This window comes from Pimephales promelas, chromosome 11 (genome assembly GCF_988280905.1).
Source record: "Pimephales promelas chromosome 11, fPimPro1.hap1.1, whole genome shotgun sequence".
NCBI classification, from domain to species: domain Eukaryota; kingdom Metazoa; phylum Chordata; class Actinopteri; order Cypriniformes; family Leuciscidae; genus Pimephales; species Pimephales promelas.
Window position 1 is genome coordinate 3,712,305 of NC_142779.1, and position 17,972 is coordinate 3,730,276.

Sequence of the window (17,972 nt, forward strand, 5' to 3'; positions counted from 1 at the left end):
TACTGCAGAGGACGAGCGTCCGTCAATCATCTCACAAGCATTGAAGCTTTCTAGAAATGGGCGCGCACGATCACAGAGCAGATCAATAGCGCATTACGCGCCAGATCCGCAGTGAGTGACGTGTGCGTGTTCACTTCGATTCCCGCGGGTTTAATTCACTGGTCTTGTTTTGAATGTTTGAAATCTGATTTTTGTTTGTGCAAATCAGGTCTAAACTGCCAATAAAGTAGTTTCCTTCAGAATAAGAGTAAAATGCAAGTCTTGTGCAGAGATAGATAGATAGATAGATAGATAGATAGATAGATAGATAGATAGATAGATAGATAGATAGATAGATAGATAGATGCATTGGATAAAAGTGTCTAGCAAATGTTTTAATGTTTACAAATTAAATGATCAATAACTGTTTACCTTATCATGCTGTCTATTCTTTATCAGAATCGGAATGATCTTTAATGCCTATGCTAAACACATACAAGGAATTTATCTTTGCTTCCAGTGCACGGACAGATAATACAAATAAAATAAGTGATTAATAATATATATAGGCTATAAAAATCCACGATATAAAAATTTGACCAAATCCAACGTATTTCACAGGTATGTGCAATGCAAGAGATAAATGCAATATAAGAGATATGGCAGGCATGCTAAATAAATCTGAGTATAAATAGCACATGTTGCACATTTAATCGACCATGAGGTAGATGGCCGAGGAAAGAAACCAATTGTGTCTGGCTGTATAGTGCTCAGTGCTCTGTAGTTTCGACCAGACGGCAACAGTTCACGTCTCGGATGTGAGGGGTCTGAAATGATTTGCCAGCCCTTTTACTTATTCTGGATGGGTACGGTTCTTTCAGAGTGGGAAGGTTTAAAGTTGACAAAAGTTGCAGGTAGCTCTTGAGGCGGTGGCTGACGAAAGTGTTTTTCGGGTGTGTAGTCTCAGAGCTTTGCTATGTCTCTGGCAAGGCTCGTTTAACAGCATTTTGACACGTGGGCCTTTAGTTTCTATACCTGCCTTCTCCATAAACATAGACCTGTAAGTTATACACTCTAAAAAAATGCTGGGTTGTTTTAACCCAATTTTGGGTCTAATATGGACAAACTCAAACATTGGGTTAAAAATGTAATTTAAAAATGTAACTCAATTGCTGGATTTGTCCACACTCTTAGAATAAAAGGTTCTATATAAGGTTCTATCAGCGCTACATATTTGGAACCCCTAAAAGGTTCTATACATTCTTCGGGGGTCTATATAGAACCCTGGGGTTCCATACTTGGCTAATAGAACCTTTTACAAAAAAAATGGTTCTATATAGAACCATTTTGGAGTTCCATATATGAAGCGGGGAATGGAACCATTTCTGGTTCTAAATAGAACCATTTCTTCTAAGAGTGCACATATTGGACCCAAAATTGGATTAAAACAACCCAGCTTGCTTCAGAATCAACTAATAAGTTTTAGGGTCTATGCTGTGGATTTAGGGGAGTGGTTTTATTGGATGTGGGATATCAAACAATGTTTTTCTAACAGTTTTCTTCTCTTTTTCTCCATTACTGTCGTCTCCACTGCCCTCCTCAGCTCAGGTGATTGGTGAGAATTCCAGTGAGTGACCGACCGTACAGCCTGCAGTTCATGGTTGGGTGGAGCACCTCAGATGGGATCCGTGTCCAGGGGGAGGCCGAGGAGGGGGGGATGGGGAGACACACTCTCTGTTGACGGGATGTCCTCCCTCCGGGGGTGGCTTCTGGGTGCGCTCCTACTCTTGACCCTGGCGACGGCGTCCGTGGCAAGGCCGTCGTTGAGAAATGCCGAAGAGGTCGAGACAACGATTGGACCTGAAGGTAAGGAACACGAGTGACGGAAGACATGTCCCATACCAGCAGGGGAAATCTCAATACTTGATTGTTGACAAGAAAACAGATGCTGCTTAATCGCTATAAAAACAATCCCCTTCTCCATCACAGCTGCACCTAAGTGTGAAAATATGTTGTTTTTATTGGGGAAGTCTTGGGAAAATGAGGAATTTGGGTGAAACAAAACATTACGGAGAGGAATTTCTTGTGGTTATAGGTAGGATTCCTTATTGCTTTATAGATCATTAGTTAGTGCAGATTTATGGGAGTTAGCTTTTCATAAACGGTTGTGTTTTCAAGACAGCCAGGAAAGTTCTGAGGAGGTGCTGGTTTGCAGTGAAGTGTGGTTGGGAGGTTTTATGAGTTGCTGTATGTAAACCCTAGGAAGTACTTCTTTTGCATGGAGCACATCTTTGATGTGACGCTGATAATTATAGAGAAAGTGGTTTAAGCATATATCTGGTAACTGCCAACCCTGAGGTTTTATAACGCATGGAATTATTTTTCGTACGGGATATATTCACAACAGCTCTTTCCAAAGAGTCGCTTTTAGGATTTTTGTGGTTCCAATCGTAACGTTTCTTTTCCCCCCATATTTTCTCTTTCTCCATCTGTCTGAGTTTAATGTTGTTCATAGTTGAGGACCACACACATACCTGCAAGCTAGCTTGGCATCCAGACGCAAACCAACCCGTATTAGTTTGTTTGGGAAGAAAATAAACCGTACTTTTGAACTAAAATGAAACTAGAGATTCACTCTTTTCTTGACTTCCTTTTAACGGGATGTGGTTTGTAACCGTCTTCATTCCTAAATCAGAGTACAAACAGTGATTTTATTTGGTTATTTGGCACTTTCTGACACAGTGGCGGACCAATTTTGCCACATTCCCATTAGTGGTTGTGATTATTGATGTTATTGTTCTGATATTGCCCAACTGTTAAGTTTAAGGCAGCAGGTAATGGGAACTGTTGTGTTGGTTAAGTCTGCTTTTGTTCTTCTAGCTTTAATCACTATGTTAATTAAAGAGTTGTCAAACACAATCACTCGAAGCAACCACCCCACCCCCCAACTAACACTGTCCAGATACCCTTTGACCTCAGGCTTAAAAGAGGTTCATACATGCCCACAGTAGGATTAAAGGGAAAGGTCATCCTAAAATAAAATCCTGTCTTCATTTACTCACCCTCATCTCGTACCAAACGCGTATGCCTTTCTGTCTGCTTGGAATACAAAGCAAAATATTTTTAAAAAATCTCTGCTTTTTCCCACTCAATGGAAGCATATTGTTATCAATGGCTTTTGAGACCATTATTGGACCTAAAAGAGCGAAAAAGCACCAAATATAGTCCAGGCAACTATATTTTAAGTCTTTTTATGTGGATTTGTGAGAAAAACTAGAGAAAATTTAGAGAAATTGAAATTGTTATTCAATGAAGATATACCCAGCAAACAAATGTAGGTTCTGGGAACGTTAGATTTTGGTTCCGAGAACGTTCCTAGAACTTTCCCTATAGGTCCAGGCAACTATATTTTAAGTTTAGGAACGTTCCATGTAGGTTATATTTAGGTTCCATTATTATAATGTAAGGAGAATGTTACGTTATAAAAATGGAACCTAAAAATAACCTACATGGAACGTTCCTATAACGTTCTTGTTTGGTTCCCAAAAAAATAACCTCATGGGACCATTTGGGAACGTTAGGGGAACGTTCTATGTTTGCTGGGTAAAGATGAGATGGGATATTGGACAGGAGTTGTGCAAGTATGTCCTTGAAACCCTTTTTTATTCTTCCGTTGTGTGGAAAAGAGCAACTTGGAAACGCTTTAAAATATCTTGCTTTCAAATCAAATCCAATTTTTGGATGGACTGTTCCTTTAAGAGTTCCTCCTCGCTCAACATCTTAAATACAAAAGAATTCTGTTGCACAATATTGCATTGCATTGTTCTGTCAGTTATCTTTTGTCCAGAGTCAGATGCTTAACATTTCATCTAGCACTAAGTGCTCTATGTTGTGGAACTTTGTAAGACGATTTGCACTTTTCTCTCCTATCATATGATGGAAGATTATGGGAGGTCATGTGACGGAGGATTAAGTGGCTCAAGTGGAGTCATGTGATGAGGATAGGCTCGGAGGTTTTGGTGAAAGGTGAAGAGCGCTAGCCACACCAGTTTCATGTTGTACAGATGCAACTCAAGTAGTTGAGCGCTTATGGGGGGTTGTGCTAAACATGTTTACTCTTTACCAAAGAACAGTATATGTATCAATTCGACAAAAAAAGGCCTGCCATTAAACGCCCACTCCTGGAGGGAAACTACAACAGCCCCCACTTGATGCATGCAAAGCCCACCAAGGGTTGTGGTTGTGTTTCTGGGAGGGGTTATTGTTTAAGATAGCATATCAGTTTAGGAGTTTCACATGAGCTAGTTTTTCTGTTATATGATAGAAATATTATATTTCCTTCCTGAATCAGCAGTGCTGCTTACTTAGAACAGTCATTGCTTCTCTTTAGACGTGATAAAGGCTGGGAGAGTGGTTGAAATCTTCTGAGTGGTTGGAAAACAACACGTTGTGAAAGTGTGGGAAAGCAAACTTGGATCAAATGTAATCTGACAGGGCTTAGAGCACAATAGAGTTGAAGATCTTCGCCCTTTTTTCTCAAGGTTTGTGGTTTGAACCAGAGGTATGGCCAAGCTGGCCCAATGGTGGAAAATGTGGAATCGCACACGCTTGGGTTCGGATCATTGTTATTTGGATTGTGTGATTTATTTATTGCCATTGGAGTGGTTCTGCTGGTGTTTAGTGTGCGTGTGTGCCCTGTTGGTTTGGACAGAATTAGACACAGTCAAACGGGGCTTTGATGATGTTTCAAACATTGGCTGGAGATCCAAGCGAATCTTTCCGGCCATCACTCTTTTTTTTTTTTTTTCTGGAATCGAAATCGTCCCCTTTCCTTGCTCTCTGAGTTTTTAGCCCGAGGGTTCTTCTCTCGCAACCCAGACGTTCCTGTTCCCAACGAGAATACCCAAAGCCGTAACGCCAGAACTGTGAGAGATGCTCAATCTGGATAAGCGTGACTTAAAGTGTCCACCTGCAATTCAGTAGGGGGTTTCCTAGGCGAATCGTTCTGTGTTTATACTAAACGTTCCTAAATCATGATTGCAAGTCCCTGTAATAAAAGTGTCAGCTCACACCCTTTGTTTATTGTGTTTTCGTGGGCGACTAAAGCCTCACTCTCCCACTAAACAAACTAAAAGTATTTTTTTTGTGTGTGTGTGGCAATTGGCTGTCACATTGTTTTTTGTTGTTGCCTATATATGTAATTTATATTTACTTTTTCCTATTTATTTCCCTTGCAAAACTTTCCCCCTCTTTAGTCATTACTATGTGGTTGCTAAAGTGTTCAAACTGGTTATTAGCACATTGTTATGTGGTTGCATGAGTGTTTTGGGTGCAATGAAAAAAACAGAAAGTTGATTAAACTTAAAAAATAATAATAACTCAACTGGGTGCAAAGCATTTGTGAGTTTTCTCTTCAGTAGTTGTATTTGTGCAAACCAATTTTCTAAAGTTATTCACCCAAATTAAATGGAATGGAAATGGAATCTACTAAAAAACAATGTCTTAATATAAAACTGGGCCTATACAGTATATAATGTAAGTCTTTTTTGTTGTTGTTGTGGTTGCCCATTTTATTGACTTACATCCCTAACTAAAAGCGTCTGCCAAAATGTAAAAGTAATTATAAAGTACTAGCACTAACTAGCACACCTCTCCTCAAGAAGCTGATACATAATTCATAGCACGTAACAGAAATAGTAAAAAAAAAAAAAAAAAACAAGTTTAAAGTTACCCACCACAGAACTCCAGTGTTTGTGTGTGACTCCAGAGGTTTTGGAGGGAAAGTTGTCCAATGAGATTTGCCCGGATGCTTGTGTGTCGATCTGTTGCTGTGGGCGCCCCTGAGAGGCCTGTGCTTTTGGCTGGGCATGCCATTGTCATGACAATAAAGCTTGCAGAAATTACAATTTGAAAGGCAATTGTGATTACCAAAGAAAAGGAGCGGCTACGGAAGAGTGTTGGGATTTAACTGGAGTAGAAAACGGGAAGGGATGAGAAAATGAGGAAGGAGGGGAACGTGAAAGGAGAACAGGACGAATGCACAGCTTGTGTAGATTGAACTTGTGTGGGGCGGGTGGGTTGTCTTCCGAACCCCTGTGATCTAATCTCAGTGTTTGCTAAGGAAAACTTCACTATTACTGTCTAAACAGTTCCCATAATAACTACTGAACTCGTCCTATAGAGAATGTGAAATGTGTGCTTATTGGGGATAGTTGCGATTAATCTTTGAAGGAGGGTACTGAGGCATAACTAGGGACCAGAAGACTTGAGCGTGACTTTGGCCAGTAAGCAACCACTTAGCAACACCATATATACTTTGTGTGATTCATTCTAAATAAGGAGATTTTGATATGAGATGTTTTGATTCAAATTCAAGAATTAAGCATTTTTTTATGGAATTACATTTGGCATCAATATTTCTACTAGTTCCATCATGAGTGAACATATAGATGTTTGCAAATCCCTGGTTTGCGTGTATGATAGCCGTTTCATCATTGTCTCACCTAGGACGCGTCTCATCTAATTAGAGCTGCTCGATTGGTTGTTGAAAATATCGCGATCTCGATTCAAACACCCATACGGTCTCATTCCTAAATGACAACGATTCGGCCATGTCCGTTAAACCTTGGACAAAATGATACAGTTTGTGCTGAGAGCGGTTAGGTTTACTAGGTATGAAACTGCTTAACAAACAGTCTTTTCATCATACAGTATTGTTATTTACGTGTTACAAATATTTAAACGATCACAGAAGTACTGGGATTAAAGTTTAGAGTTGGCATATAAACACTGATGTCTAAGGAAGAGTTCAAAATAGAGCAAATCCCCTTTTGAAAGTAACTTGGCGCTTCAAATGCCGATTGTAGCGATTATATCTTTACACCAGTAGGTGGCGACAAGTGACTGTTGTCATTGAATTTCAAAAGATTCGTTCAAAAACATGAATCTTTATGAGTGAGTCATTATATTTGCTGCATCCAAAATCGAATACTTGCCTACTATATAGTATGCGAAAAACAGTACGCGAACAGAGTAGTATGTCCGAAATCATAGAATTCAAAAAACAGTAGGCGAAAAGTACCCGGATGACCTACTCAGCAAAAGGTGTGATCCGCAAGCAGCTGACCGACCCCTCCTCTTAAATGTCGGCTCGGACGACGTAAAAAGGCAGATGAAAACAGAAAGCAGAACTAAAAACAGTTAAAAACAGTTAAAAACTTTAAATTTTCGCACTGTTGTGACAGCGTATGTCACGCGACATGTAGTACGCATAGGTAGTATGACCGGACTCATTCATACTACCCGTATTTATACTATTTAGAACATACTTTTTTAACGGTCGCAAAGTCCGATCTTATTTAAATAAAGTACCTACTCACATAGTACGCAGCCATTGAATCATTCATTCAACCGATTTAAAAAAAAAAATCATTCAAAGTAATTAAGCATTTTGAATAGACTGCAGCCTTTAACATGTAGCTAGAACCTACATGTTTGCCTATTTTGGTTAGTTGTCTGTTCAGAATAGTGGGAGAATCGTGATCTATGAAAGCTTGTTTCCGCCACAGAATGAACAATAAAAAAGGTAATTGCGACTTTTTATCTCACAATTCGGACTTTTTTTCTCACAATTGTGAGTTTACATCTCACAATTCTGACTTTATTTCTTTATTTCTATATTGTGAGATATAAAGTCAGAATTGCATGATATAAAGAGTCACAATTGTGAGATAAAAAATTTAGAACTGCGTGATATAAAGTCGCAATTGCGTGTTATAAAGTCACAATTGTGAGATTTAAACTATTCTGAGGGGGGGAAAAGTTAGTCTTTTTTTCCCTTAGAATTGGCCTGATAACTCGCAATTGGCAGTTTATCTCACAATTCTGAGAAAAGATGTCCGAATTTCGACATATAAACTCGCCATTATGTGTTATAAAGTCAGAATTGCGAGATGTAAACTCGTAATTGTGAGAAAAAAAGTCAGAATTGTGAGATAAAAAGTCGCACTTCTGTCTTTTTTTCTCAGAATTGCGACTTTATATCATGCAATTCTGACTTTATATCTCGCAATTCTGGCTTTATATCTCGCAATTCTGACTTTATATTTCACAATTGCGACTTTATTTCTCACAATTCTGACTTCATATCTCACAATTGTGAGATAAAAAGTTGCAATCATTTTTTTCTCGTTTTATTCAGTGGCGGAAACAAGCTTCCATAGTGATCTCTATTTAAAAAAAAGAAAGAAAAAAAAATCATGATTTTCAATTTATCCAGAATCGTGCATCTCTACCTGAGCACTCAGAGACAGAAGGAGGATAGTGTGAGAATTGGACAGACTGGATCCTGTCACAGTTTGTTCGAGAGCCTAATTATCCGTTCTAGCAGAGGCGAAAATAAGACTTGGTGGAGCGTACGGGAAGTGCGAGACAGTCCGACGTTTGATAATAACCACCACTCACAACACTCACTTCAGAAGTAAACACAGGAGAACGGATAGTCACACCTTGAGAAATTGAGTTTGCAAGTGTGTTTTACCTCAGCCGCGTATTATTTCTGTTTGAGCACACAAAGTAAAAGACGACGTTTACCGGGCAGAGTCGGATGTTTCTCTGACCTTTGCCAAGAAGAAAATTCTGGAATTTGCTGGATGTCAACAGGTTGTGGATTTGTGGAGGGTCTGTGTCTTGTGGACAGCAGGGGGTCGGTTGGCAGGGTGAGAGGTGAAAGGTCAAAGAGCAAATAAAAGGAGCAGGAGGTACTGTTGATGGTAAAGAACAGATGTACTGGACCTGAATGAAAGCATGTCAAATGTTTAAAGACGTCGAGGTTGCGTCTTACTAAGTTCCTGGCTTGCCAGAACGGACTAAATTTATTGTAGTGCCGTGAGAAAAGTTTTCCTAACCTTTGAGTTATAAAGCGTGTTGTAAGTGTCCACGAAGCTGATCATGTGATCAACTAAAACAGGTTAAAATTGGCTGGTATGTTGCTGGTAAAGCATGGCACTATACGTTTAATTCGGGAATTGTACCGATTAAAACAAAATAAATAACAATGGTAACACTTTACATTAAGGTCCCATTAACATTAGATACATTACGTTATACATTTGTCACAGTTTTTATCAATCCTTGTCAATGTTAGTTCATAAAACCACAACTTTTCATTGTTTGTTCATGTCAGCTCAGGTCCATTAAATAATATTAACAGATGCAACTAATAAATGTAAAAATTGACATATTTCTTATTGTTTGGTCATGTTAATGCCGTTAATTAACTTAATTGAAAAGTGTTACCATTAAAGTGTTAATGAAAGTGTATGAAAAGTAATAATTTGAATGTGTTGGAGAGCTCTCTCGTCTCCTGTTTTGCTTATTTCTGCATTTTTGCATGGCTTTTTTTTTCCACTATCAGCATGCACAGCTTAATCTTTTGCACTCCTTAATCGGTAGTATCTGTTCAAAACCCATTAGCATCTTATCTGCTCTCTATTTATAATCTAAAAGTTTAGAGTGACTTGAATGTCCGACGGTCATGTGTATGTAAAAAATGTAATAAAGATCCACATGTGTTGGCTATATAACAGGATTTAAGCAGGAGCAGGCCTAGTTTTTTTTTCAGGTTGCCTTTAATCGTACAATAGAGGGAAATACGCAACCAATTACAGTTAAATAACAGTTGGACAAACAGAGGCCTCCGGAAGAGCAAGGCAATGAATACCGTTCCCATCAATCAGCAGCAGAGTTCGTTCTAAGGCTGCACGGTCGCGAAAGACATAAAGGAAAAGGTAATTGTTTCCGGAGTAGCGAAAAAAAGGAACAATACAGGAACTATACGTGTGTGTGTAGGGTGAGAGTTTAGACCTTCAAGCACACTCCAACCCCCTTGAGGACTGAGCGCAAGTCATATGACTTTCCCTTCCTGTGGTGTGTAGTTCAATCCGTGGTACACACAGTCACAAAAAGACAAGAATGTGCTTGAAGATAGGTGTGTTACTTGTCTACGGGAAAGGTTGGGAGTGTCTCCTTCTAATTATGTCTGAATCTTGACAAGTCTGACCATGTTTTTCCATACCTCTCACTTTCAATGTTTATGTCTTTTTGTACATGTATAAAGCTGTTTAGTCTGTCTTAATTCATAGTTTCCGCTCAGATGCAATAGGTTATTGTTAGTACCGTAGAAACATGAGATCTCCTTCATACAGGGTCAGAAGCTTCCAGAATCAGAGACGTTTTGCTATCACAGAAGTGGATCATGGTGTACTTGGATAATTAGTCTGGGGATTTGCTGAGTGTGTTCGTCAGTGCGAGATTGCGGTTTGAGCGGCATTTCTAATCATCCAGCTATGTTAATTGCACAGAAATGTAATATCTGTGTTGCTCAGACCGTTTCACCCAGATTGCATAGTTCGCTTCTATATTAGAAAGTGTTGATGGCTTTAGTTTGAAGAAGAAAGTTTGAGTGTGGCACCTTTAATGATTACTATGCAGTGTGCAGTGTTAAAGGAGTTGTTCGCTTTTCCAAAAACATTTGCTGATAATTTACTCACCCCCATGTCATCCAAGATGTCCACGTCTTTCTTTCTTCAGTTGAAAAGAAATTAAGGTTTTTGATTAAAACATTCCAGGATTTTCTCCATATAATGGACTTCAATGGGAACCAAACGGTTCAAGGTCCAAAAGACAGTTTCAGTGCAAACTGTTCAAAGGGCTTTAAACGATTTCAGACGATGAATAAGGGTCTTATCAAGCGAAACGATCGCTCATTTATAAAAAATTAACAAAGTTTAAGTTTTATAAGCACAAATGCTCCCCTTGCTCTGTTCTGTGATTCGCGTTCGTGACTCTCCTGTTCGAACTCGTTCATTGAATGAACCAAATGACATGAAATTGATAAACGAACAGGAGAGTCACGAACGCACGTTACAGAACAGAGCAAGGCGAACATTTGAGCTTATAAAGCTTTTTTTTTTTAAAATTGTTTTAATAAGACCCTTATTCATCGTCTGAAATCGTTTAAAGCCCTTTGAACAGTTTGCAGTTTGCACTGAAACTCTCATTTGGACCTTGAACCGTTTGGTTCCCATTGAAGTCCATTATATGGAGAAAATCTTGGAATGTTTTCATCAAAAACCTTAATTTCTTTTCGACTGAAGAAAGAAATACGTGGATATCTTGGATGACATGGGGGTGAGTAAATTATCAGCAAAAGTTTTTTTTTAAAGTGAACTACTCCTTTAATCGTTGTTTACCACTCCACCCAAAAGATCAAGTTAATTACATGGATAAAATGTCTTTCCTGAATTCCTCCCTCTTTCTATTGCTCATTCGGACTTTCTGATTGAGTGTTTGATTTCTGTTCATCTTGGCTTTGCTCTCAATGAAATCTCATGTGAATTGAAATGGATATAGATGGTATGTTTTGCTGGAACGAACTAGTGGTCAACCAATATGGGTTTTATAATTTACCTCTCACACACACACACACACACACACACACATACATAGACAGAAAAATGTAATAAGCCGGCAATAATGGCTTAATTCGAATGTGTGAGGTCGGGGTTGAAATGACAGGGAAAGAAAAACCCAAGTCTCTGTTTATGAAATGAACAAATATTGAGTCCTATTTCTCAACCGGCACCTCTTTCATGTCAACGCACTGCTAATGCCACACTCTTTCCCGCTGGTACAGCTGCATGCTTCCAGAAACGCTCTATGTACACAGTTCACAGCTAATGGGACACTCTGGGGTGTCTTTATTTGGGATAGACTTATACTTGGGTGAGCTATTATATAATTGATGATCTAAAGCCTCCTTTTCACACTCTCACTAGTCACTCTAGGGATGTTATTTTGGTGACGTGTTTTTCGTCTTACACTCTTGCTCTTTGTCTTTCTCTTTCTCTGTGCACCCTATCACCCCTTTCCTCATGCCCTCCTCTTCGCTCTGCAGAGCCTCCAACCAAAAACCAAAACTCTAAGCCCACCCTGTGCTCGGTGCACCCGGGTGAACTGCTCAAGCTCAACTGCCCACTGCCCGAGGCGGCCGCCATCATCTGGACCAAAGACGGCTCCTCGCTGGGCCCTGACAACCGCACGCTCATAGATCAGGAGTGGCTACAGATCCGCGACGCCACCCCTAAGGACTCGGGCCTGTATGCGTGCAGTGTCGCGGGCTCAAAGGCCAGCGACGCGCTTTGCTTCATCGTAAACGTTACAGGTGAGGCGCTTGTCTACCACAGGGGGCGCCGTCTGCAGAATAAGACTTTTTATATTCGCAGACGAGTTTTCGTACGCCGTCTCTGCCTGAAATTGAATGGCGCTATAAAAAACTTTGCACGTTTCGGATTTGGCTGTATTGTTTTTACGACATTCATTGGCTCTGTAAAAGAACTTATTGGTTGAAATGCCTGTTGTTTGCCTTTGTTTTACTCCTTTTGTTGTTGTGTTATACAAGCATGTTGTCATGTTACGTCTTTCTGACAGTTTGCCAGCTAGCATTCATATCAGCCATGATCACAATCGTATCTTGCAGTGACATTTTAAAATCCTTCTGAAATTTCAACAAAATATTTTTTTTAATTTAACTGAAACTTAATATCATATAAATACTCTATATAAGATATTGCGTTTCAGTTGACTGAAAACTGCCGTGTTTAACGCTCTATTGGTGTGTTTCATTTTGATTTATATTACAAAGAAATAAAAGTAGAGTAATTTACACCTCACATGTCAATTTTATAGTGGTTACTTATCTGAAATGTATGGTAGCTTGTTTCCACCACAGAATGAAAAATAAAAAAGCTAATTGCGACTTTTTATCTCACAATTCTGACTTTTTTTCTCACAATTGCGAGTTTACTTTACATCTCGCAAATCAACATTATTTCTCTGAATTGCGAGACATAAATTCAGAATTGCATGATATAAAGTCGCATTTGCGTGTTATAAAGTCAAAATTGCGAGGTACAGTATAGTCAGAATTGATTTATATAAAGTCGCAATTGTGTGTTATAAAGTCGAAAATTCGTGTTGTAAAATCTGAATTTTGAGATATAAACTATAATTGGCCTGATAACTCACAATTGCGAGTTTATATCTTACAATTCTGTGAAAAGATGTCAGAATTTTGAGGTATAAACTCGCAATTATGTGTTATAAAGTCAGAATTGCGATATGTGACCTCGCAATTGTGAGAAAAAAAGTCAGAATTGTGAGATAGAAAGTCTCAATTCTGTCCTTTTTTCCTCACAATTTCGATTTTATTTCTCAGAATTGCAACTTTATATCTCACAATTGCGACTTTATTTCTCAGAATTGCGACTTTATATCTTGCAATTGCGACTTTATTTCTCAGAATTGTGACTTATATTATGAAATTGAGACTTATTATATTGCGCAATTGCGACTTTATTTCTCAGATTTGCGACTTTATATCTCGCAATAGTGACTTATTGCGAGTTGATGAGACAGATTATATTAATGTGTCAGAAATAGCTAATAATTGAAAATGGTAGTTAGCATAGAAGTGAGGGTGACAGGGGAAACAAAGCACGGTTACAGTGTTCCCGGTACTCTCTGCAGATGCCATCTCATCCGGTGACGATGAGGACGACACGGAGCGATCGGACGATGTTGGGGCGGACGGCGAACAAATGCGTGAGTATCGGGACTGACGGCCAATCACCAGTTGCCAAAACGTACTATGTGAAATGCACTTTTAGAGAAAATAAAAAAGTGCGAGCTGCCGATGCAATACATTGTTTTTGTATTGTTTTTTTTTGGTTTATTAACGAAGGTATTTGTTTTTTGCTACGTTCACTGAGGCAGACTACAGTGGAGTCTGATGTTAACTATGTCATCAAGCAATTCCAGCACAGACGCATTCCCAGAATTCCATTCCCTCTTTCCGTCTTCCTTTGTGTCTTTGTGTCGTCCCCTTCTCAGGTAGCTAGTCCATCAGGGGCCTGTCTGTAATTTAACTGCTAAGAGATGTGTTTTGGACTGGGCTCCACTTGGGAGAATGGCAAAATGGAAAGACCTGAGGTAGAATATTAATGAAGTTTAGACAAAGCCTTGTTAATCAATAAAGTGCTGCGAGGAATTTTGTTTTTTTTGAAGCCTAAATACAATCTCCAGAAGTAAAGTTAGGCACCTACTCACACAAACTACTATTGAGTAGATAAGTTTACTTGTTACTTGATGACGACTTACAGTATGTAGTCCCATTACAACATCCCTTTTTAACGACACGAGAGTGGGATATTGATGAGATGGCCCAAAACCATTGAAATAACCCATTGACCTTAAAGTTAAAAAAATGCAACTCATTTCTAATTGCTTTACATTTTTGGAGAACCTGTGACAGGTGAGGAAAGGAAATTGACTGCATTTCTACTGTTGAAACGAGTGGCATACCCAACAAAATCTGTTTTGAGTTGTGCAAACCTAAATATTAAAGAGGGTTGTTGGAAAGAGGGGTGGAGCGAGGTTTTTCAGCTAATGGGCTCTGGTTTGGATCTGCACCAACACTTTTCTGTGTAAGCTTTGGAGGTCTGGCCTTTGGCCGCGAACGAGTGGAGTTGAGGTGGGTGTGTTGGGGGATTGGGGTTGGGATAGAGGGGTGTTCAGCATTGTGCTTGGGGCGGTTTTGGGCTCAGTGGGTTGGATTTATGCCCAGCTGAACCACTCAGAACTCTTTGATAATTCTTTGCAATGGGGCCTCAACAACAGCAGTCTCAAAAACACCAATTTTTTCCCCCCTCTCACGAGAAAGTTTCCTTTATTTGTGAGATGTGCTGGAGTAGACAACACTGATTGTTTAAAAACGAAATGTTTTTGCTTAGTTTCATGGAATTAGCTGGTGGGATGTCTCAAAGTGATCTTTGCAGATAACGGTGGTATTTGTTGATAGTCCCTTCTAGATTCCAAGAGTTTTTGAAGAAAAATGTCTATACAGGTTCATTGGTCAGTCCATCTGTCACCTGTCTTGGGGCTTCCCAGGACATCCGACCCTTCCACCCCAATGTCCGAGGGTCATTCTCATCTTCAAACCTGAGCCGTTAACAAAGTTAAAAGGAGTCAGGCTTACAGATATGTAGTCTGCTGTCCGCCTGGGCGCCGGGGTCAAAGAGAATGACCGTTACGAAAGAATTCCCATGAGATGAGATGAAAAAGTTGAGGGTGGTGAGGAAAGAAAACAGACGTTGAGAGGCTGAAAACCAATTAGCGTGCCTTCGTGCTGAAGGGAAAGATGTCTGTTTACACGTCTCATATCAAGTCGTTTGCAACCTTCCGGTTGGCATGTCTGTCGAACAAAAGAAATTGGATGTGATGGTCCAGTTCCTTCTTGGCAAGCCGCTGTGTTTTTGGACCGACTTGTTTTATCCTCCTTTTCTCCTGTGTATTTCCAGAGCGAACGGGAATATGTTTTTATTTAAGCCGCTCACTGTGAGTTGCAGGGTTCCCTTAAGCAGATGGGCGGTGCAGTCATGCAGTGCTGCGAGTGTGAATAACTGTTTCGATTTACATCCGTGGTCATGGCTTCCTGTTTCCCCTTGCTGATTTTCAGGCGCCTCCTGCTTTCTCTCTCTCTCTCTCTCTTGGCAATGATGTTGGGATATTTAGGTTGGATCAAAATTAATTTTGATTGTTTTACTTTCTTGACTTGCCATCTCATGTCAATGTTATTTGCTATTATTTATAGCATTTATTATTATTGCGAATATATTTTTGTTCATTTTATGTTTTAGTAATTTCGGTTAGCTCTTTTTTCATTTTTATTCGTTTTTTTCTTCTTCTCCAAATCATTTTTAGTTAGCCTTATTTGTTGTTTTAGTACTTTTGATTTCGATTTATTTTATTTCAGTTTCTATTTTTTTATTTATTTAAACAATTTATTTAATTTATTTGTTGTTTTAGTACTTTCGATTTCGATTTATTTTATTTCAGTTTCTATTTTTATTTATTTATACAATTTATTTAACATTTATACAATATTTTATTTAATATTTTAATGTTATACCATATTTTATTTAATATTTTAATTCTATAATTCATTTATAAAATTAATATTAAATTTTTTACTTTATTTCAACTTTATTTCGATTAACGTCATTTTTTAATAGTTTTAATTAGTTAATAATAACAAAACTGCCTTAATTTACATGTGACACAAATGCTTTGCCAGCGCATTACAAGTGCGATTTGGATCGCAACAATCACAGTAAAATAATTTTAATATTTTTAAAATATATTGTATTTATTTAAATCACTGCCTTTTTGGTTTAACAGTCATATTGCAATTTTGATTTTATATTGCAAATGCAAAAAACAAATCAATGTCTTCTTCAGTCAACAATATTAAGCCAAGAGCTACTGTTTTTGGCTTTGATCTTGAGTTTTTCCATAAACATAGATATAGAAAACACTGTAGATGACAGGGGCTGATGTATGAACTGCTGAAAGCAGATAAGAGAGGGGGGTGCAGATAATAAAAACCTCCAGTTTGCATGGAGATTTTATGTGATGCATATCAAAGCTGCATGTAATCTTAAAGGCTTAGACACTGACATCAAAGAAAATATATAGTACACTACAAGCGTGATTCTTGGTGATATTTGCATGAGATTAATGGTTGGCTGTAATTGCTCCTTCTTGCCTGCAGGGGCACCATATTGGACCTCTCCGGAGAAGATGGAGAAGAAGCTGCACGCCGTCCCGGCTGCCAACACTGTGAAGTTTCGGTGCGCGGCAGCTGGAAACCCCAAGCCCAAAATGCGCTGGCTGAAAAACGCAAAACTCTTCAGACAGGAGGATCGCATGGGCGGCTACAAGGTGAGAGACTAGTGCTATATGAGAATTGGAGCTCTTCGACATATACATTTAATAATGCTTAAAGGAGAAATAGGTACCCTTTTTGCTCAGGCAGATATGCATGAGTCAGATTTGTTAGCGTAAAACAGTTGGTGAAGCACTGCCTCTTGGTTAAAGTGTAATAGATGTGTGGGGCGATTGGCTGATGTACCCCGATCAGTGTCTGTTTGCACTTTCGTCTCTGAAAACACAGCTGTTCCACACACAAGGTCACTAATGATTGAGCTGCTCACGCTCGATTGATCTGAAGACTCAGTGTCTGACTATAGAGGACCATGAACTGGTTCATTCCATAATCCAGACTTGAATTACCTTTTAAAAATATTAAATATTAATTATTTTTAATAACAATATAAATGCTTTATGTTTTTTGTAAACATAAAGCAATTATTGGAAAAATTCATTATACAAAAAATGAAAAAGGTTTACTTCATTAAAAAAACTCACCACACTTCACCTAGATGACAGTTTTACAGTTTTTGGTTTGATTAAAACGTACTCTAGTGTGATTGCTCTCTTAAAGCTACACTGTGTAACTCTTTTAGTTTATTCTTAGCTAAAAACACTTAGTTCTTTCAAAAATATATGTGCTCATTAATGTATATTTACTTCGTTCAAGTAATTAAGTATTCTCGCGAGTGTATAATATGCCATTGAAAATACATACGGGTAAGGGTTTCTAATGTCGGTCGCCATGTTGCCCCTCCATCTTGAAAGTACATTAGCCAAAGAGGGACATACCCGTTAATTCAAGCTTCGCCTTTCGCGTTTACGTTTGAGTTAACACTCATGGACGAGGTCGAAGTGGAAGCCATGTTAATCTTGGACTACATTGGCCACCGTAGGAGTTAAAACGAAATCGGAATTGAGAGGAACAGAAACTAATATTCACTGGATGGTCATATACCTTTTCACCACTAGATGGGGGTAAAAATCACACAGTGTAGCTTTAAGATTTGATTTAGTGTGAACGCTGCCAATCCGAAGTCTAGCGCGCACCAAACAAGCAGACGATGAAAAGATTGATCGCTTCCAAACAAACTCTGGCACATATAACACAATATTGTTTTGGATGTTCGGTAAGTTACGTCTTGAAAAATACGTCATAAACGTCA

The 17,972-nt window shown here is 38.8% G+C and overlaps 1 protein-coding gene across 10 annotated transcripts in view; it reads left to right on the plus strand.

Annotated features, from left to right (window-relative positions):
- fgfr2 (fibroblast growth factor receptor 2) overlaps nt 1-17,972 on the plus strand; it is a 76,850-nt gene that overhangs the window by 19,384 nt on the left and 39,494 nt on the right. For 7 of the 10 annotated variants that reach the window (XM_089116767.1, XM_039671679.2, XM_039671683.2 and 4 more), the window contains 4 exons: nt 1,583-1,845; nt 11,936-12,202; nt 13,567-13,641; nt 16,649-16,818. In XM_089116767.1, the coding sequence (XP_088972893.1) occupies nt 1,659-1,845; nt 11,936-12,202; nt 13,567-13,641; nt 16,649-16,818 (699 nt within the window). In that variant the 5' untranslated portion in view covers nt 1,583-1,658. The remainder of the gene's footprint in view (nt 1-1,582; nt 1,846-11,935; nt 12,203-13,566; nt 13,642-16,648; nt 16,819-17,972) is intronic. The other 3 variants (XM_039671685.2, XM_039671687.2, XM_039671686.2) reach the window with 2 other exon arrangements.